Raw genomic sequence first — 20,865 nt, 5'->3', positions numbered from 1 at the left:
CTCCCAGCTTGCTGGCCACCGAGGAGGATGCTCTGTGAGGACAGATGTGTCCCTCCCCGGCAGCGACCCCCTTGCTGAGAGCTCCGGGATCCCTCCTGATGCTCCCTTCCCATACAGCTGCAGCCTCACCCCTTAGCCCTCAGGAGAAGAGCTGGTGTTATGCCCTGGGCATTGCCACCTTCCCTCCCAGCCGCGTTTGACGATGAGGCACATGGCATCGCCCTGGGGGACCATCCTCACCTGCCTGATGAAGGCCGACCCCAGCGCCAGCTCTGCCAGGGCGGGTCTGCTGAGCCTCATCCTGGTGGGCACACTGAGCAGCCTCTCGCTGCAGAAATCCCTGCCGGCAGCCTACAGGGACCACGAAGGTGCCCAGGAGAGCCCAGGCCTGATCCAGTGCGGGGAGTACAGCAACCAAGTGCTGCCCAACGGCCGCTGTAAGATCGTGGCCACCTTGCCCCAGGGGGACGAGCAGAGGTGCCCGGACATGTTCCGCTGCACCGACGAGGTGTCCTACTGGCTCCACGAGAACGAGGAGCGTAAGCAGCAGGTGCTGGAGCTGCGGGAGCTGATTTCAGAGCTGCAGGAGGAGCTGAGGAACCACCGGCACCGCATCAAAGTCCTTGAGCTCCAGGTAAAGGGCAGGGGCCGTGCTCCCTGCCTGCCGTCCCTGCCCGCTCCGCTCCCTGCCTGCCGTCCCTGCCCGCTCCGCTCCCTGCCTGCCGTCCCTGCCCGCTCCGCTCCCTGCCTGCCGTCCCTGCCCGCTCCGCTCCCTGCCTGCCGTGTCCTGCCCGCTCCGCTCCCTGCCTGCCGTGTCCTGCCCACTCCGCTCCCTGCCTGCCGTCCCTTCCCGCTCCGCTCCCTGCCTGCCGTCCCCTCCCGCTCCGCTCCCTGCCTGCCGTCCCCTCCCGCTCCGCTCCCTGCCTGCCGTCCCCTCCCGCTCCGCTTCCTGCCTGCCGTCCCTGCCCGCTCCGCCCCCTGCCTGCCGTCCCTGCCCGCTCCGCCCCCTGCCTGCCGTCCCTGCCCGCTCCGCTCCCTGCCTGCCGTGTCCTGCCCACTCCGCTCCCTGCCTGCCGTGTCCTGCCCACTCCGCTCCCTGCCTGCCGTCCCTTCCCGCTCCGCTCCCTGCCTGCCGTCCCCTCCCGTTCCGCCCCCTGCCTGCTGTCCTGCCCGCTCCGCCCCCTGCCTGCCGTCCCTGCCCGCTCCGCCCCCTGCCTGCCGTCCCTGCCCGCTCCGCCCCCTGCCTGCCGTCCCTGCCCGCTCCGCCCCCTGCCTGCCGTCCCCGCCCGCTCCGCTCCCTGCCTGCCGTCCCCTCCCGCTCCGCTCCCTGCCTGCCGTCCCCTCCCGCTCCGCTCCCTGCCTGCTGTCCTGCCCGCTCCGCCCCCTGCCTGCTGTCCTGCCCGCTCCGCCCCCTGCCTGCTGTCCTGCCCGCTCCGCCCCCTGCCTGCCGTCCTGCCCGCTCCGCTCCCTGCCTGCCGTCCCTTCCCGCTCCGCTCCCTGCCTGCTGTCCTTCAATCATAGAATCATAAAATCAACCAGGTTGGAAGAGACCTCCAAGCTCATCCAGTCCAACCTAGCACCCAGCCCTATCCAATCAACCAGACCATGGCACTAAGTGCCTCAGCCAGGCTTTTCTTGAACACCCCCAGGGACAGTGCCTCCACCACCTCCCTGGGCAGCCCATTCCAATGCCAATCACTCTCTCTGTGAAGAACTTCTTCCTAATATCCAGCCTATACCTACCCTGGCACAACTTGAGACTGTGTCCCCTTGTTCTATTGCTGGTTGCCTGGCAGAAGAGGCCACCCCCCACCTGGCTACAATGTCCCTTCAGGTAGCTGTAGACAGTAATAAGATCACCCCTGAGCCTCCTCTTCTCCAGGCTAAACAGGCCCAGCTCCCTCAACCTCTCCTCATAGGATTTGTGCTCCAGGCCCCTCACCAGCCTTGTTGCCCTTCTCTGGACACCTTCCAGCACCTCAACATCTCTCTTGAATTGAGGGGCCCAGAACTGGACACAGCACTCAAGGTGTGGCCTGAGCAGTGCTGAGTCCAGGGGCAGAATAACCTCCCTTGTCCTACTGGCCACACTGTTCCTGATGCAGGCCAGGATGCCATTGGCTCTCTTGGCCACCTGGGCACACTGCTGCCTCCTCTTCAGCTACTATCTATCGGTACCCCCAGGTCCCTTTCCTCCTGGCTGCTCTCCAGCTGCTCAGTCCCCAGCCTGTAGTGCTGCTTGGGGTTATTGTGGCCAAAGTGCAGAAGCCTGCACTTGGCCTTGTTAAATCTCATCCCATTGGCCTCTGCCCACCCATCCAGCCTGGCCAGGTCCCTCTGCAGGGCTCTCCTACCTTCCAACAGATCAACACCTGCTCCCAGCTTGGTGTCATCTGCAAACTTACTGATGCTGGACTCAATGCCCTCGTCCAGATCATCAATAAAGATATTGAACAGGACTGTGCCCAGCACTGATCCTTGGGGAACACCACTGGTGACAGCTGCCAACTGGATGTGGCACCATTCACCACCACTCTCTGAGCTCTGCCATCCAGCCAGTTCTTGATCCAGCACAGAGTGAATCTGTCCAAACCATGAGCTGCCAGCTTGGCTAGGAGCTTCTTGTGGCAGACTTCCCACTCCGCTCCCTGCCTGCCGTCCCTGCCCACTCCGCTCCCTGCCTGCCTTCCCCTCCCGCTCCGCCCCCTGCCTGCCATCCCCTCCCACTTCGCTCCCTGCCTGCCATCCCCTCCCGCTCCGCTCCCTGCCTGCCGTCCCTGCCTACTCCGCTCCCTGCTGTCCCTTCCCACTCCTGCCGCTCGCAGCAGGACGCCCGAGGAAGTGCGTGGCATGGTCCTGACCGTGGTCTGGGACAGCCATTGAACCCCAGCTGCTCCCACTGTGATGGCTTGGGAGCCTTCCAGGGATGCTCTTGCTTACCACCTCACCTGGCATACTGTGGTCAGTTCTGGGCGCCCCAGTTCAGGAGGGGCAGGGATCTACTTGAAAGAGTCCCAAGGGAGGGCTATGAAGATGATGAAGGGGCTGGAGCACTGCCCTGTGAGGAGAAGCTGAGGGACCTGGGGCTGTGTGGTCTGGTGAAGAGAGGACTTAAATCAATGTTTATAAATATCTGAGGGCTGGGGGTCAAGAGGGAGGGGACAAACTCTTCTCAGTTGTGCCCTGGCATAGGACAAAGGGCAATGGATCAAGAGGCAATGGATCAAGAGGGAGGGGACAAACTCTTCTCAGTTGTGCTCTGGCATAGGACAAAGGGCAATGGATCAAGAGGCAATGGATCAAGAGGGAGGGGACAAACTCTTCTCAGTTGTGCCCTGGCATAGGACAAAGGGCAATGGATCAAGAGGCAATGGATCAAGAGGGAGGGGACAAACTCTTCTCAGTTGTGCTCTGGCATAGGACAAAGGGCAATGGATCAAGAGGCAATGGATCAAGAGGCAATGGATCAAGAGGGAGGGGACAAACTCTTCTCAGTTGTGCCCTGGCATAGGACAAAGGGCAATGGATCAAGAGGGAGGGGACAAACTCTTCTCAGTTGTGGCCTGGCATAGGACAAAGGGCAACGGACCAAGAGGCAACGGACCAAGAGGCAACGGACCAAGAGGCAATGGATCAAGAGGCAATGGATCAAGAGGGAGGGGACAAACTCTTCTCAGTTGTGTCCTGGCATAGGACAAAGGATATAAACTACAGCACAGGAAGTTCCACCTCAACATGAGGAAGAACTTGGTGACTGTAAGGGTCCCAGAGCACTGGAGCAAGCTACCCAGAGATGTTGTGGAGTCTCCTTCTCTGGAGCCTTTCAAAGACCCATCTGAATGCACTCCTGTGCGACCTGCACTAGGTTATGGTCCTGCTCTGGCAAGGGAGGGTGGACTTCATGATCTATGGAGGTCCCTTCCAACCCCTAATATCTTGTGAGCCTGTAATAGCTCCTTCTCTGGAGCCTTTCAAGGCCTGTCTGGATGTGTTCCTCTGTGATCTATGCTGGATTGTGTGGTCCTGCTCTGGCAGGAGGGTTGGACTGGATGATCTCCTTGGGTCCCTTCCAACCCCTAATATCCTGTGAGCCTGAGAACCCCCTCAGTGTTTTGTTTGTGCTCTCTTATATGACTTCAGGCCTGCCTTGGAGAGGTTGCTGAGGGGCAATGGGCACAAATTGGACCATAGGAAGTCCCAAATGAACACCATGAAAATCTTTTTTTCCTCTGAGGGTGCTGAAGAGAGGTTGTGGAGTGTCCTCTGCAGAGGGACCTGAGCAGGCTGCAGAGGTGGGCACAAGCCAAGCTCAGGAGGTTCAACAAGACCAAATGCAAGGACCTGCAGCTGGGTCAGGCCAATGCCAAGCAGAAATGCAGGCTGGGCAGTGAGTGGCTGGAGAGCAGCCCTGAGGAGAGGGACTTGGGGGTGCTGCTGGAGGAGAAGCTCAGCAGGAGCCAGCAGTGTGCACTTGCAGCCCAGAAAGCCAAGCAGAGCCTGGGCTGCAGCAGAAGTGTGGCCAGCAGGGCCAGGGAGGTGATTCTCCCCCTCTGCTGTGCTCTGCTGAGACCCCACCTGGAGTACTGCATCCAGTTCTGCAGCCTCTATTCCAGGAGGGCTGTGGAGATGCTGGAGTGTGTCCAGAGCAGGGCCAGGAGGATGCTCAGAGGGCTGCAGCAGCTCTGCTGTGAGCACAGACTGAAAGAGTTGGGGCTGTGCAGGCTGCAGAAGAGGAGGCTCCCAGGTGACCTTCTTGTGGCCTTCCAGGATCTGAAGGGGGCTACAAAAGAGCTGGGGAGGGACTTCTGAGGCTGTGAGGGAGTGGCAGGACTGGGGGGAATGGAGCAAAGCTGGAGGTGGGGAGATTGAGAGTGGAGGTGAGGAGGAAGTTGTTGAGCATGAGAGTGGTGAGAGGCTGGACTGGGCTGCCCAGGGAGGTGGTTGAGGCCCCATGGCTGGAGGTGTTTGAGGCCAGGCTGTGTGAGGCTGTGTGCAGCCTGCTGTAGGGTAGGGTGTCCCTGGGCATGGCAGGGGGGTTGGAACTGGCTGCTCCTTGTGGTCCCTTCCAACCCTGACTGATTCTATCCCTCTATGATTCTAAGAAGAAGGAATAAGGCTGCTTATGTCTCCTCCACCTCTGTTTTTCCCAAGAAGGAGCTACTGCTCCCTTAATCCATCTTCACAAATCAGCCTCTTGCTGATGCTGGTTGATCTCCCTGGGATATGCCACCAGTATTTCTTCAGGAGCTGAGCGTGGGCTTGTCTATCCCAGTGGAGCTGTCTCTCTTGGCTGAGAGCAACAGGCTCTTTCAGGTCACAGCTCTTCTTGAGCTAATGGGGACACCCAAATTCACACAACAGAATCATAGGATGGTTTGGGCTGGAAGGTGCCTAAAGGTCATCTAGTTCCAGCTCACCTGCTGCAAGCAGGGACATCTTCCACCTGATCAGGTTGCTCAAGGGCCAGGCTGGATGAGGCTGTGTGCAGCCTGCTCTAGGGTAGGGTGTCCCTGCCCATGGCAGGGGTCTTGGAATAGGCTGCTCCTTGTGGTCCCTTCCAACCCTGACTGATTCTATCACTCTATGATTCCATGATCCAACACAACCTGGATTATTTCCAGGAGTGGGGTATGGGATCTACCCAAGAGCACTGAGGGAGCTGGCACTCATCAAGACACTTCTAGTTACCAGGAGTCCTAGCTCACTGGGAGGGTCCAGTTTACTGGAAGTTAGCAGATGTGATGCCCACCTGTGCATTCACAGCAAGGAGAGCACCAGGGGAGGTTTAGGTTGGACACAAGGAACAATTTCTTCCCTGAAAGGTTTGTCAAGCCCTGGAACAGGCTGCCCAGGGCAGTAATGGAGTCACCATCCCTACAGGGATTGGAAAGCTGTGGAGCTGAGGGACATGGTTTAGTGGTGACCTGGCAGTGCTGGGTTGATGAATGGACTCAAAGATCACAGAGCACTGGAACAGGCTGCCCAGGGCAGTGGTGGAGGCACCATCCCTACAGGGATTAGAAAGCTGTGGAGATGTGGTGCTGAGGGACATGGTTTAGTGGTGACCTGGCAGTGCTGGGTTGATGTATGGACTCAAAGATCACAGAGCCCTGGAACAGACTGCCCAGAGAGGCTGTGGAGTCTCCTTCTCTGGAGCCTTTCCAGGCCTGTCTGGATGTGTTCCTGTGTGATCTGTGCTAGACTGTGTGGTCCTGCTCTGGCAGGGGGGGTTGGACTTGATGATCTCCTTGGGTCCTTTCCAACCCCTAACATCCTGTGATCCTGTGACCTTAAGAGTGTCTTCCAACCAAAACAATTCCACAGTTCCATGCACAGCCTCTCTGAGGAGTCTGTTCCAGTGCCTGAGCACTCTCACTGGATCAGATGAGTTGGCCCCACCTCTGCCAGTGCAATACAGGGACCAAAAGGAGTCTCTCCACACCCAGCCCTATTATATTTGCACTACCTATCACTTTTGCACACCCTCCAAAATCACAGTCCTGGTCCCACTGATGCAGAGGGATGCAGGATCTGCCCAGAGATGTTGTGGAGTCTTCATCTCTGGAGAGATTCCAAACCCACCTAGACACAATCCTGGGCAACCTGCTCTGGGTGAGATTGCTTTAGCAGAGAGGTTGGACTAGATGATCTGCAGAGGTCCCTTCCAAGCCCCACCTTATTGGGCAAGGGAGCAGCATCAAGGCAGTATGATGGTGGCCAGGTTCTGCTGGTTTTAATCAGCAGCAGGACATATCAACTGTGGAGGAGGGGAACTGTCTGGGAGGAAGCATCATGGGGTTTACTTGGAGAGCTGCTGCGTGGGTGAAGGCAGCTGGAAGAAATCTGTATCAGCCACAGCTCACAGAGCAGGTTGATTTAGGGTGGAGATGGAGGCACTGCAGTCCTGAGGAGGGAAGCACCACGTCATGGCAGCTGTCATTCCCACTTTGTCAGCCCCCTGCCTATCCTGCTGATGTGGGTTTTGGGGTACAGGCAGCCTTGGTGGGCTTTTAACAGGGTGGTGCAATGCTCAGGTAGCACTGGGAAGAAATTAGAGCTGCCAAAAAAACCCAGCAGAGGTGATGACGTCTCCTGGGAACAGTAACCTCAGAACTGTTCTGACAGAGATGGGGACTGGGGTGTGAGCTGGGTCCTGGGAGCAGCTGGAAGAGGAGAAAACATACTCTGATCATTAACCCCTATCAGCTGAAGGAAAGCATGGCCCTCAGCAGCAAGTCTGCAGGCAGTGAGGAGCCAAGATCTCTGTCTCCACCTAGAACATCGAGGTTTGCTCCTGATGCTGAAGACAGGAGGCTGAGAGAATCAACTCGTTTGTTTTGAGGCTCTCGGTGTGACTGTGAGCCCAAAGCGATGATGTGGAGCAGATGGACAGAGAGGGGACTCCAGCATCCCTCCAGCACAGGTAGGGACCCTGGATTGCCGAACCCTCGGAAGGGGCTGGGGAGCACGGAGTGGAGCTGCTTCCATTGCCCAGAGGAGGGAGGTGGAGGTTCCCAGCCCCAGGGTGTTGTGCGGCTTTGGAGGTGCTGCTCAAGGCTTGCTCTGCCATCTAATGGACAGGGAGCACTGAACAGCAGAGCGAGGGTGCCCATCTCCTGGTACGAGCTGTGGGCATCTCCAGCCAGCTGGAGTGTTAAGTTGTGCACAGGATCAGAGCCTGCTTGTCCCAGAACCAGTGCATCACAGAACGTTCTGGGTTGGAAGGGACACAAAGGTCATCTAGCTCAACTCCCCTGCAGTGAGAAAGGACACTTTCAACTAGAGCAGGTTGCCCAGAGCCCTGTCCAACTTCACCTGGAGTGTTTCCAAGGGTGGGGCATCTGCCAGCATTCTGGGCTACCTGAGCCAGTGTCTCACCACCCTCAGTGGAAACAATTCCTTCTTTCTGTCTGCTCTAAATCTCCTCTGTTGGTTCAGACCATCACTCCTTGTCCTGTCACAACAGCCCCTGATAAAAAGTCTGCCCCCACCTTTTTTTGTCAGCCCCCTGAAGTACCAAAAGGTTACAAGAAGGTCTCCCTGGAGCCTTCTCTTCTCCAGACTGAACAGCCCCCAACTCTCTCAACCTGTCCTCACAGCAAAGGCATTCCAGTCCTCTCCTCTTCCTGACTCATTCCAGCAGGTCCATGTCTTCCTTGTGTAAAGCTCGTCCTAAAAGCCAACAGCAAAACAGGCAACCAGCAGCAGAACAAGGAAGATGACCTGGGATTGTTGGTTGACAGCTGCCTGAAGCTAGGCCAGCAAGGTGCCCAGGTGGTCAAGAAGGCAAACAGCATCCTGGCTTGAGTCAGCAATGGTGTGGCCAGCAGGAAGGATGTGGGCAGCAGGACAAGGGAGGTTATTCTGCCCCTGGACTCAGCAGTGGTCAGGCCACACCTTGAGTGCTGTGTCCAGTTCTGGGCTCCTCAATTCAAGAGAGATGTTGAGGTGCTGGAAGGTGTCCAGAGAAGGGCAAGGAAGCTGGTGAGGGGCCTGGAGCACAGCCCTGTGAGGAGAGGCTGAGGGAGCTGGGGGTGTGCAGCCTGCAGAAGAGGAGGCTCAGGGCTGACCTCATTGCTGTCTGCAGCTCCCTGAAGGGAGGCTGTAGCCAGGTGGGGTTGGTCTCTTCTGCCAGGCAAGCAGCAAGAGAAGAAGGGGACAGAGTGTCAAGTTGTGTCGGGGGAGGTCTAGGCTGGATGTTGTTAGGAAGTTGTTGTCAGAGAGAGTGATTGGCATTGGAATGGGCTGCCCAGGGAGGTGGTGGAGTCTCTATGCCTGGAGGTGTTGAAGCCAAGCCTGGCTGAGGCACTTAGTGCCATGGTCTGGTTGGTTGGCCAGGGCTGGGTGCTAGGTTGGACTGGCTGAGCTTGGAGGTCTCTTCCAACCTGCTTGATTCTGTGATTCTCTATCTGCAGGGACATTGTAGGGAGGCTGCTGCTGGTCTCTTCTCACAGGTAATTGAAGACAGAACAAGGGGGAATGGCCTCAAGCTGAGCCTGGATAGGTTTGGATTGGATATTAGGAGAAAGGTTTTCATGGAGAGAGTTGTCAGGGATTGGAATGAGCTGCCCAGGGAGGTGGTCAGACACTGGAATGAGCTGCCCAAGGAGGTGGTCAGTCACTGAAATGAGCTGCCTAGAGAGGTGGTGGAGTCACCCACCCTGGATGTGTTTAAGGGTCGTTTGGCTATGGTTTAAGGTGAGTCTGGCTGAGCAGAGTTCTAGGTTGGACTTGGCGATGCTGAGAGGCTTCTCCACCCTGGATGTGTTTAAGGGTTGTTTGGCTATGGTTTAAGGTGAGTCTGGCTGAGCAGGGTTCTAGGTTGGACTTGGTGATGCCAAGGGGGTTCTCCACCCTGGATGTGTTTAAGGGTCGTTTGGCTATGGTTTAAGGTGAGTCTGGCTGAGCAGAGTTCTAGGTTGGACTTGGTGATGCCGAGGGGGTTCTCCACCCTGGATGTGTTTAAGGGTCGTTTGGCTATGGTTTAAGGTGAGTCTGGCTGAGCAGAGTTCTAGGTTGGACTTGGTGATGCCGAGGGGGTTCTCCACCCTGGATGTGTTTAAGGGTCATTTGGCTATGGTTTAAGGTGAGTCTGGCTGAGCAGGGTTCTAGGTTGGACTTGGTGATGCCGAGGGGGTTCTCCACCCTGGATGTGTTTAAGGGTTATTTGGCTATGGTTTAAGGTGAGTCTGGCTGAGCAGGGTTCTAGGTTGGATTTGGTGATGCTGAGAGGCTTCTCCACCCTGGATGTGTTTAAGGGTCGTTTGGCTATGGTTTAAGGTGAGTCTGGCTGAGCAGGGTTCTAGCTTGGACTTGGTGATGCCGAGGGGCTTCTCCACCCTGGATGTGTTTAAGGGTCATTTGGATGGTTTAAGGTGAGTCTGGCTGAGCAGGGTTCTAGGTTGGACTTGGTGATGCCGAGGGGGTTCTCCACCCTGGATGTGTTTAAGGGTCATTTGGCTATGGTTTAAGGTGAATCTGGCTGAGCAGGGTTCTAGGTTGGACTTGGCGATGCCGAGGGGGTTCTCCACCCTGGATGTGTTTAAGGTTCGTTTGGCTATGGTTTAAGGTGAGTCTGGCTGAGCAGGGATCTAGGTTGGATTTGGTGATGCTGAGAGGCTTCTCCACCCTGGATGTGTTTAAGGGTTGTTTGGCTATGGTTTAAGGTGAGTCTGGCTGAGCAGGGTTCTAGGTTGGACTTGGTGATGCCGAGAGGCTTCTCCACCCTGGATGTGTTTAAGGGTCGTTTGGCTATGGTTTAAGGTGAGTCTGGCTGAGCAGGGTTCTAGGTTGGACTTGGTGATGCCGAGGGGCTTCTCCACCCTGGATGTGTCTGTGCCTGTGCGACCTCCTGCCCCTCTCTCCCTGTGTGCAGCACGAGGAGGCAGCCGGCCGCAACCACAGCCTGGCTCAGCGGGTGCAGGACCTGGAGCATCGGTACAGCGAGGCCAGCACCCTGCAGCACATCCAGGCCACGCTGCTCTACGACATGCAGGCGCAGCTCAACAACATCTCCGTCCTCACCGACTGGGCCTGGCGCAACCCCACCTGCCTCGGCCCCGCCGACATGAGGCTCCAAGAGGAGATGCACCACCCAGGTGATGGGGAGCTGCGGGGGGGCTGGCTGGGAGGAGAGGCTTCAGCCTTACCTTGGTGATGGGAGGTTGACTATGAGCCAGCAGTGTGCTCTTGTGGCCAGGAGGGTCAATGCCATTCCGGGGTGGATTAGAAGGGTTAATGAGTCGAGAGAGGTTCTCCAGCCTCTCTGTTCTGCCCTGATGAGGTCCCATCTGGAGTACTGTGTCTAGTTCTGGGACCCCCAGTTGAAGAAGGACATAGAACTGCTTGAGAAAGTCCAGCACAGAGCCACAAAGATGATGAAGGTAATGGAATATCTCTCTTATGAGGAGAGCCTGAGGGAACTGGGGATCTTTAGCCTGGAGAAGAGAGGACTGAGAGGTGACCTCATCAATGCTTCTAAAGATGCAAAGGGTGGGTGGCAGGAGGCTGGAGCCAGGCTCTGCTGGGAGATGCCCAATGACAGGACAAGGGGCAGTGGGTGGAAGCTGAAGGAAGGCATAGAAAGTTTCATAAAATCATAGAATCAAGCAGGTTGGAAGAGACTTCAAAGTTCATCCAGTCCAACCTATCCCCCAGCCCTATCCACTCAACTAGACCATGGCACTAAGTGCCTCATCCAGTCTTTTCTTGAAGACCTCCAGGGACAGTGCCTCCACCACCTCCCTGGGCAGCCCATTCCAATGGGAAATCTCTCTCTCTGTGAAGAACTTCCATGTAAACATGAGGAGGAATTTTTGCCCTGTGAGTGTGACAGAACAGTGGAACAGGCTGCCCAGAGGGGTTGTGGAGTCTCCCTCTTTGGAGATATTCAAACCCCACCTGGATGTATTCCTGTGTAATCTGGTCTAGGTAATCCTGCTCTGGCGGGGGGGGGGGGGGGGGGGGGGCTGAACTGGATGAGCTTTTGAGGCCCCTTCCAGTCCCTGTGATTCTGTGATACATAGAATGGTTTGGGTTAGAAGCATCTCAGAAATCATCTAGTCCAACCTCTGTGCCTTGAGCAAGGACATAGATTCCTAGGATTAGGTTGGAAGGGAGCTTGAAGATCACCCAGTTCCAACCACCTGTCATGGGAAGGGACATAGAATCATATAAACCATTGAATCATAGAATCATAGAAATCAGAGAATCATAGAATCAGTCAGGGTTGGAAGGGACCACAAGGAGCAGCCAGTTCCAACCCCCCTGCCATGCCCAGGGACACCCTACCCTAGAGCAGGCTGCACACAGCCTCACACAGCCTGGCCCTTGAGAAACCTGATCCAGTGGAAGATGTCCCTTTCTCCAAGCCCTGCACCCAACTCCACCTGTCTCTGCTTTGCCTCTCAGAAGTGAAGCATGCCAGGAACTGCCCCATTGACTGTGCCTCTGTTTACTACAATGGGCTGCGGCGCTCTGGGATCTACAACATCATGCCTGCAGTGGGAGGGATGCCTATCGAAGTGCTGTGTGAGATGGACACTGAAGGTACTGTGAGGAGGCACTGATCTGGTTGGGGATTAATTGCCTGAGGCAAGAATTGTACAACATAGGATAATTTTGGCTTTCCCCCAAACACACACCACCCACCCCCCCCCATCCAAAACTATCTACAGAACCAGTTAGGGTTTATTTACAGGTTCTGATTTGGTTGGGAAATCTTCCCAAGGATGATTAGGGGCAAGTGTAGTAAGTTAGGAAAGTCAGGAAATGGGAAAAGCTAAGCTGCACCACAGCTTTACCCCACTTACAAATCATAGAACCATAGAATCAACCCGGTTGGAAGAGACCTTTATGATTTTGGTTGGAAAAGACTTTTAAGATCATTTGGTTGCAAGGACCTTGAAGATCATTTGTTTGGAAAAGACCTTGAAGGTCATTAAGTGCAACCATTAACCCAGCACTGCCAAGGCACTGCTAAACTGTCCCCCTCAGCAGCACACCTGCACATCCCCTAAATCCCTCCAGGGATGGGGACTCCACCATTGCCCTGGACTGCCTGTGTCAGCACTCAACAACCCTTCCATGGAAAATGTTTTCCCTGGTATCCAACCTAATCCTTCCCTGGAACAACCTAAGGACATTTCTTATTGTCATAGAATCATAGAATCAAGCAGGTTGGAAGAGACCTCCAAGCTCAGCCAGTCCAACCTAGCACCCAGCCCTGGCCAACCAACCAGACCATGGCACTAAGTGCCTCAGCCAGGCTTGGCTTCAGCACCTCCAGGCACAGCGACTCCACCACCTCCCTGGGCAGCCCATTCCAATGCCAATCACTCTCTCTGCCAAAAACATCCTAACAACATCCAGCCTAGATCTTCCCTGGCACAACTTGAGACTGTGTCCCCTTGTTCTGTTGCTGCTAGCCTGGCAGCAGAGCCCAACCCCACCTGGCTACAGCCTCCCTTCAGGGAGTTGTAGACAGCAATGAGGTCAGCCCTGAGCCTATTCTTCTGCAGGCTGTCCAGAGAGTGTGCTCTCTGTTATGTCATGGCTGCTATCTGCAGGACTGGCAGCAGACCTTGGACACTGTCTAGCAACAGGCAGTGCAGACATAGAACAACAAATGGCCCCAGTCCCATCTTCCCTGTGTCCCTGCTTCCCCCCCTACCCTGGCCCCAGGCTTACATTGTTAGAATGAAAAGGAGAGAGGAGGGAGAGAGATTTGGACAGATGGGAGAGCAGATGGACAGTGAGACAATCCTGGGAGAGCTCCTGTGCCTCTGTGGTGCTGCAGGAACAGTACAGAACCATCTCCACACTCCAGGATCTCTGGCTTGTTCCAGTCTCAAACTTTCAGAAGGTTTTGCCTCCTGAAAACTGCTATGTCTGCCTCATTTTAAATCATCTCAAGATCTGGAATGAGCATCTGACAGCCAACAAGAGGACAACATCATGGACCAACGTGGAAGAGGTGGAGGTCTCTTTCTGTGGTCTAGGATGGGCATCATGAGGGACGTGTGAGGGATGCTGTATTTTGCCACCTGGTGAGAGGACACATGACAAAGAGACACCTTACTGAGCTGCAGATGGATCCTCAGAGGTGACATCACTAAGGGGCCTATCTGGGATGCTTGAATGTTCCCTGGTAGTCACACTTTATCCTCGTAAAATCACAGCATGGTGGGGGTTGGAAGGGACCTCTGAAGGTCATCTAGTCCAACCCCCTGGCTAAAACAGGGTCTCTCACAGCAGGTTACCCAGGATCATGTCTGGGTGGGTTTGGAATGTCTCCAGAGAAGGAGACTCTACGATGTCTCTGGAGATCTTGGTCCAGTGCTCTGTCAGCCTCAAAGCACAGCAGTTCCCTCCTCCTGTCTCATGTGGAATCTCCTGTTCCTTCTCTTTCCCCCGGCAGGCGGAGGCTGGACAGTCATCCAGAGGCGTCAGGATGGCTCGGTGGACTTCAACCGAACCTGGAATGAGTACAAGGAGGGCTTTGGAGACCTCAATGGTGAATTCTGGATGGGCAATGAGAACATCCATAAGCTGACCAGCCAAGGGGACTACTCGCTGCGCATTGACCTGGAGGACTGGAACAGCAAGCACAAGCATGCCTTCTACCAGGTCTTCAGGTAGAAAGTGGCATGTCCTCCCCTGCTGCTCACAGACACAGCTGCTTTGGGCATAGAATCAACTCAACCTGGACTGCTGGGTGCAGTTCTGGGCTCCTCAATTCAAGAGAGATGTTGAGGTGCTGGAAGGTGTCCAGAGAAGGGCAAGGAAGCTGGTGAGGGGCCTGGAGCACAGCCCTGTGAGGAGAGGCTGAGGGAGCTGGGGGTGTGCAGCCTGCAGAAGAGGAGGCTCAGGGCTGACCTCATTGCTGTCTGCAACTCCCTGAAGGGAGGCTGTAGCCAGGTGGGGTTGGGCTCTGCTGCCAGGCAAGCAGCAACAGAACAAGGGGACAGAGTGTGAAGTTGTGTCAGGGGAGGTCTAGTCTGGATGTTGTTAGGAAGTTGTTGTCAGAGAGAGTGATTGGCATTGGAATGGGCTGCCCAGGGAGGTGGTGGAGTGGCTGTGCCTGGAGGTGTTGAAGCCAAGCCTGGCTGAGGCACTTAGTGCCATGGTCTGGTTGCTTGACCAGGGCTGGGTGCTAGGTTGGGCTGGATGAACTTGGAGCTCTCTTCCAACCTGGCTGATTCTATGATCATTACTTTCCCATCCCATCCGTGGCACAGCCAAAAGTGAGAGCTGAGCAGTGTGTGAGCAGGGAGTGTCTTATCCCCACTTTGACTAGTTGTGTTTCTCAGCAGAAGAATGGGTGAGAGAGAGTAAGTGTTGGTTTCTTTTCTTCTCATAGCTAAGGATTTAATTTCTCTCAATAAAATCTTCCAATTAGTCTCAAACCACCACAGGCATCTGCACCTCTCTGGGCAACCTGGGCCAGGGTCTCACCACCCTCAATGTAAACAGTTTCTTCTTTCTATTGAGTCAGAATCTCTCCTCTTTCAGTTTTAAACCATCACCCCTTGTCCTGCCACAACAGGTCCTGCTATAAAAGTCTGCCTCCTGCTTTCTCCTTGTCCCCTCTAAGTACTGAAAAGGAACAAGAAGGTCTTCCTGGATCCCTCTCTTCTTTAGGCTGAACAATCCCAACTTTCTCAGCCAGTCCTCATAGGAAAGATGCTCCAGCCCTCAGAGCACCAATGTCTGGAGACCTTCAGGCATAGAATCATAGAGTCAAGCAGGTTGGAAGAGACCTCCAAGATCATCCAGTCCAACCTAACACCCAGCCCTATCCACTCAACTAGACCATGGCACTAAGTGTCTCATCCAGGCTTTGCTTCAACACCTCCAGGCACAGAGATTCCACCACCTCTCTGGGCAGCCCATTCCAATGCCAATCACTCTCTGTCAACAACTTCCTCCTAACATCCAGCCTAGACCTACCCTGGCACAACTTGAGACTGTGTCCCCTTGTTCTATTGCTGGTTGCCTGGGAGAAGAGGCCACCCCCCACCTGGCTACAGCTTCCCTTCAGGTAGTTGTAGACAGTAATAAGATCACCCCTGAGCCTCCTCTTCTGCAGGCTGCACACCCCCAGCTCCCTCAGCCTCTCCTCATAGGGTTTATGTGCCTTGACTTTACTCTGACTACTTGTGCCTTTTGCTTATTGGAGCTGCTGTGATGTCCTTCAGCATCTACAGCTCTTCCCCTCCTCTGGTGTTCTATTTCTCCACACCACACCAGCCACATCCTTTCTTAATCAGAGGTGACCAATTCTGGCTTGATGAAACACTTCCCTGTTGTGGGTGACTGTGGAGTACTCCACCACGGGAGGATGTCCAAAGGGCACCTTAGGGAAACTTGAAGCTGGAGAGCTTCAAGTAGAGCTCAGATCTACTGAAACTGGACATAAGCTCAGGGGTGACCTTATTGCTGTCTACAACTACCTGAGGGGTGGTTGTGGCCAGGAGGAGGTTGCTCTCTTCTCTCAGGTGGCCAGCGACAGAACAAGAGGACACAGCCTCAGGCTATGCCAGGGGAAATTTAGGCTGGAGGTGAGGAGAAAGTTCTTCCCTGAGAGAGTCATTGGACACTGGAATGGGCTGCCCGGGGAGGTGGTGGAGTCGCCGTCCCTGGAGCTGTTGAAGGCAGGATTGGACGTGGCACTTGGTGCCATGGTCTGGCCTTGAGCTCTGTGGTAAAGGGTTGGACTTGATGATCTGTGAGGTCTCTTCCAACCCTGATGATACTGTGATGTCTTGAAGCAGCTTCCACCAGCATATGTGTGCTGTGAGTGGTCACTCCAACTCTTCTCATCAGACGTCAAGTGCAATGGCAGTGACCTTCAGCCTTTGCTAGCCTGGAGGTAGTGACTAATTAGCTCACTCTAGGTGCAGAGCTGGGTGCTTGTTAAATGGAGAAGAGGTGGAGCTGTGTAACTAGAGAGGAAGCCGCCACAGTCCTTTGTTGTGATCTTAGAGCTCTTTGTTGTGGTTTGAGAGTCACAGCTAGCCCAGTTTAGACCTCTGACATGTGCTCTGAGTCACCACAAGATCATGCACACCCCACAGAAGAGAGAAAGACATCTTTGGCTTCTGGAGGTGGTGAATCATAGTAAGGAAGCTGGCCAGAGTGGCTCGGTGTTTGTGAAGTGTCCACACCAGGAATGCAGGTGGGACAGGAGACTCAAACACTCCCCATTAAATAGTCCTCCCTTGGTTTCTTGCAGCATTGAGGATGAGGAGAACTATTACCGCCTGCACGTGGATGGCTTCAGCGGGACCGTGGAGGATTCCTTCGCCTGGTACCACAACAAGAGGAGCTTCAGCACCCCTGACTCAGGGAACATCTGCGCTGAGATCTCCCACGGAGGCTGGTGGTACCACCAGTGCTTTTTCTCCAACCTCAATGGGGTGTACTACAAGGTAAAGTGCAGGGACAATGACACTAGCTGCTGTTCCTCGAATGGGCTGCCCAGGGAGGTGGTGGAGGCACCGTCCCTGGGCGTCTTCAAGAAAAGACTGGATGAGGCACTCAGTGCCATGGTCTAGTTGATTGGTTAGGGCTGGGTGCTAGGTTGGACTGGATGATCTTGGAGGTCTCTTCCAACCTGGTTGATTCTATGATTCTATGATTGGAAGAGACCTTTTAAGATCACAGTATCACAGTATCACCAAGGTTGGAAGAGACCTCACAGATCATCAAGTCCAACCCTTTACCACAGAGCTCAAGGCCAGACCATGGCACCAAGTGCCACGTCCAATCCTGCCTTCAACAGCTCCAGGGACGGCGACTCCACCACCTCCCTGGGCAGCCCATTCCAGTGTCCAATGACTCTCTCAGGGAAGAACTTTCTCCTCACCTCCAGCCTAAATCTCCCCTGGCATAGCCTGAGGCTGTGTCCTCTTGTTCTGGTGCTGGCCACCTGAGAGAAGAGAGCAACCTCCTCCTGGCCACAACCACCCCTCAGGTAGTTGTAGACAGCAATAAGGTCATCCATTCCAACCATTACCCCAGCACTGCCAGGCCACCACAGTGACCACTGCTCTCCAGCCAGTGCTTTTTTCTTAGCAGCTGGGCTTGATGTTCTCCCAAGCCAAAGGAAGGGCTTGATGTCTCTTCCAGCCTAAATGATTCCATGATTCCCTGACCTCAATGGGTTGTGCTACAAGGACACTGGAATGGGCTGCCTGGGGACGTGGTGGAGTCGCCATCCCTGGGGCTGTTCAAGGCAGGATTGGACGTGGCACTTGGTGCCATGGTCTAGCCTTGAGCTCTGTGGTAAAGGGTTGGACTTGATGATCTGTGAGGTCTCTTCCAGTCCTGATAATACTGTGATACTGTGAAGGAAAAGTGGAGGTATGAGGAGGCAGACGATAGCACACAAAGCCAGGGTTGGGAGGAGTTTGTGGGTCATAGAATCATAGAATCAACCAGGTTGGAAGAGACCTCCAAGCTCAGCCAGCCCAACCTAGCACCCAGCCCTGGCCAAGCAACCAGACCATGGCACTAAGTGCCTCAGCCAGGCTTGGCTTCAACACCTCCAGGCACAGCGACTCCACCACCTCCCTGGGCAGCCCATTCCAATGCCAATCACTCTCTCTGACAACAACTTCCTCCTAACATCCAGCCTAAACCTCCCTTGGCACCATTTGAGACTCACATTGTAACAATCCTTCCTGGCTTGACCAACCTCTGCTCTCCAAGAAGGGAGCAAAACAGATGTTAGGCACTGAGGGAGTTCAAAGTTTCTGGTGCCATGGTGCAGGCATGAGTGTTGAGACACCTCTGCATGCTGATGTTTGGGATCACATAGTGGATACTTGTGGTTTGGGTGGATTACATAGCCCGAGACAGATCAATGCCAGCCTCTCTGGGACCATTTGATACATGCTGGGCTATGTGTGCTATCTTCACCACATCATCATCATCATCAAGCTCTGGTGTTTCAGAGCAAGTGGTTCTCAGATCACAGAATCACAGAACTTTAGAGGTTGGAAGGGACCTCCAGAGATCAAGTCCAAGCCCCCTGCCAAGGCAGGATCACCCAGGGTAGTTTGTACGGGAAGGCATTCAGGTGGGAGTTGTTTAAAGGAGACTGGATGAGGCACTTAGTGCCATGGTTTAGTTAATTAGAAGGTGTTAGGTGATTAGAAGGTGTTAGGTTATTGTGGCTTTTCACCACCTGAAGGGGCTTACAGAGAAGCTGGGGAGGGACTTTGGAGGCTGTCAGGGAGTGGCAGGAGTGGGGGGAATGGAGCAAAGCTGGAGGTGGGGAGCTTGAGAGTGGAGGTGAGGAGGAAGTTGTTGAGCAGGAGTGAGAGGCTGGACTGGGTTGCCCAGGGAGGTGGTTGAGGCCCCATGGCTGGAGGTGTTTAAGGCCAGGCTGTGTGAGGCTGTGAGCAGCCTGCTCTAGGGTAGGGTGTCCCTGGGCATGGCAGGGGGGTTGGAACTGGCTGCTCCTTGTGGTCCCTTCCACCCCTGCCTGATTCTATGATTAAAATTCTTCTGTAGCTGGAGAAACAGGTTGGACTCAACGATCTTGGAGGTCTTTTAGGTCTTGGAGGTCTTTTAGGTCTTGGAGGTCTTTTAGGTCTTGGAGGTCTTTTAGGTCTTGGAGGTCTTTTAGGTCTTGGAGGTCTTTTAGGTCTTGGAGGTCTTTTAGGTCTTGGAGGTCTTTTAGGTCTTGGAGGTCTTTTAGGTCTTGGAGGTCTTTTAGGTCTTGGAGGTCTTTTAGTTCCTGGAGGTCTTTTAGTTCCTGGAGGTCTTTTCCAACCTGGTTTATTCTGTGATTCTGACATCATCATCATCATTTACTTTTCACAACCAATGACCTCATTTCTCCCATTCAAATATCCCACTTAGCCTCAAACCAGCACACCATGTGTTTCCCAGTCCCTGACCTCTCCAACTTCTTTCTCTGCACCCCAGGGCGGGCGCTACTCCATCAAGAACCGCAGGATGCTGGGGCCGGACGGGATCGTGTGGTACTCATGGAAGGACACAGACTACTACTCCTTGAGGAAGGTGGTCATGATGATCCGACCACGCACGTTCCGGCCACACCTCTCCCCCTGAAGAAGCCTGAGGTGTTCTTCACTTCACCTCACGTTGAACCCTGGGAACAGAGGGCTGGAAATAGCTTGCTCTGAGCGAAAAATTGATGCTGGAGGTCCTGAAGGCACTGAGCCACCGTCCGTGTTGCTGCCTGTTTGCTTTCAAGGTAGCTGAAGCAACAGAGTCATCAGGACCTTCAATGAGTGTTTGGATGGTGAAAGCTCTCTTAAAGACATGGAGGTGATTTCTGAGCTTTGCAAAGACAAGCATGTAGCAGCAGTTCTTGGCAGGCTTGGGCATGCTCAAGGCTTGAGGCTCAATCCAGCTGGCTCACGATGGGAATCAGCCACACGCTGAGGCTGGACCTTCTGCTGAGTGGAGCTGTTGAGGGCTCTGGCTACCAACCCAAGGGTGTTGTAGAGGGAAGCAGAGGATCAGCAATCCTGTCTGAGCTTTCCACATGGGATGGGATGGGCTGACTCTTGTGCTGTAAGACGAGCACCTCTCAGATCTTGGCAGAGCTTCTCTGTTCACATCGCTGCATCTCTAGGTCCATCACCTGAAGGATGTGCTGGGGGTGGCTTTGAGGTGCTGAGATGGCCCTGAGGAAAACCAGGAGAGACAACACGTATTGCCCAGGGTGGGTGTCACAGGGAGGTGGGGAGGCAGGTCTGCAGTGATCCTTGCCTTCTCTGTCAGGGGTTGTCTTACACAGGGGGACATTAACAATACTTCAGGTGAAAAGACTTTGAAGTAAGGAATGCCAAAGCTTTTCCATTTCCCATTCCATTCTCACTTTTCCATCTCTAACCATCTCTCAGCTTTGGGAGAATTGCCTGGTCTGCAGCAGTGGTCTGCAGGAAGGATCAGCCACGATCTGAACTCTTTCTTTACTGCCTTACTCCACAGAAAGAAGATTCATTGTCGGTGTCTTTTCATTTCCCATTCTCAGCCACAGCGAGAGACCTCCCTTTTCTTCTTGCAGCAGCAAGAGATGGAGCCTGGACCTTGGCCTCAGCCCTGCTTGTGTCTGATGATGGATGTTTAATTAAATCATCTTTTTCCCTGCTTCATGACTGCAGATGAGTTCAAAGAGGGTTCAGCAAAGGGGAAAGGCAGATGGATTAGAGACAAAGCGCTGCTCCACCCAGCTGCTTGTCTCCTGCTTGGTGTTCTGCTGGCTCCCTTGTGCTTTCTGGAGCTCTTATGCTACTCAGAACTGTGTTCTGCTTGGAACTTCATTTTTCAGGAGCAAACCAAGTGGAGAAGTTACCTTCTAAGCATCCTACAGACCAACATCCC

General features: G+C 54.5%; 1 protein-coding gene across 1 annotated transcript; it reads left to right on the top strand.

Annotated features, from left to right (window-relative positions):
• The first annotated feature begins 5 nt into the window (after positions 1-5).
• On the top strand, positions 6-20,365 carry LOC135177012 (angiopoietin-related protein 7-like). The gene is made up of 6 exons (XM_064146618.1): positions 6-634; positions 10,376-10,598; positions 11,911-12,048; positions 13,919-14,135; positions 16,736-16,931; positions 19,438-20,365. The coding sequence occupies exons 1-6, from the start codon at positions 203-205 to the stop codon at positions 19,582-19,584; spliced, it is 1,353 nt and encodes a 450-aa protein (XP_064002688.1). The 5' UTR covers positions 6-202; the 3' UTR covers positions 19,585-20,365.
• The last annotated feature ends 500 nt before the right edge of the window (positions 20,366-20,865 follow it).

This window comes from Pogoniulus pusillus, chromosome 7 (assembly GCF_015220805.1).
Source record: "Pogoniulus pusillus isolate bPogPus1 chromosome 7, bPogPus1.pri, whole genome shotgun sequence".
Taxonomy (NCBI): domain Eukaryota; kingdom Metazoa; phylum Chordata; class Aves; order Piciformes; family Lybiidae; genus Pogoniulus; species Pogoniulus pusillus.
This window is presented reverse-complemented; position numbering and strand designations above follow the sequence as displayed.

Coding starts and splice junctions, on each gene's coding strand:
- LOC135177012 (XM_064146618.1), top strand. CDS start 203: ATGAGGCACATGGCATCGCCCTGGGGGACCATCCTCACCTGCCTGATG. Junction 10,599..11,910: donor AGAGGAGATGCACCACCCAG/GTGATGGGGAGC, acceptor TTTGCCTCTCAG/AAGTGAAGCATGCCAGGAAC. Junction 16,932..19,437: donor TCAATGGGGTGTACTACAAG/GTAAAGTGCAGG, acceptor TCTGCACCCCAG/GGCGGGCGCTACTCCATCAA.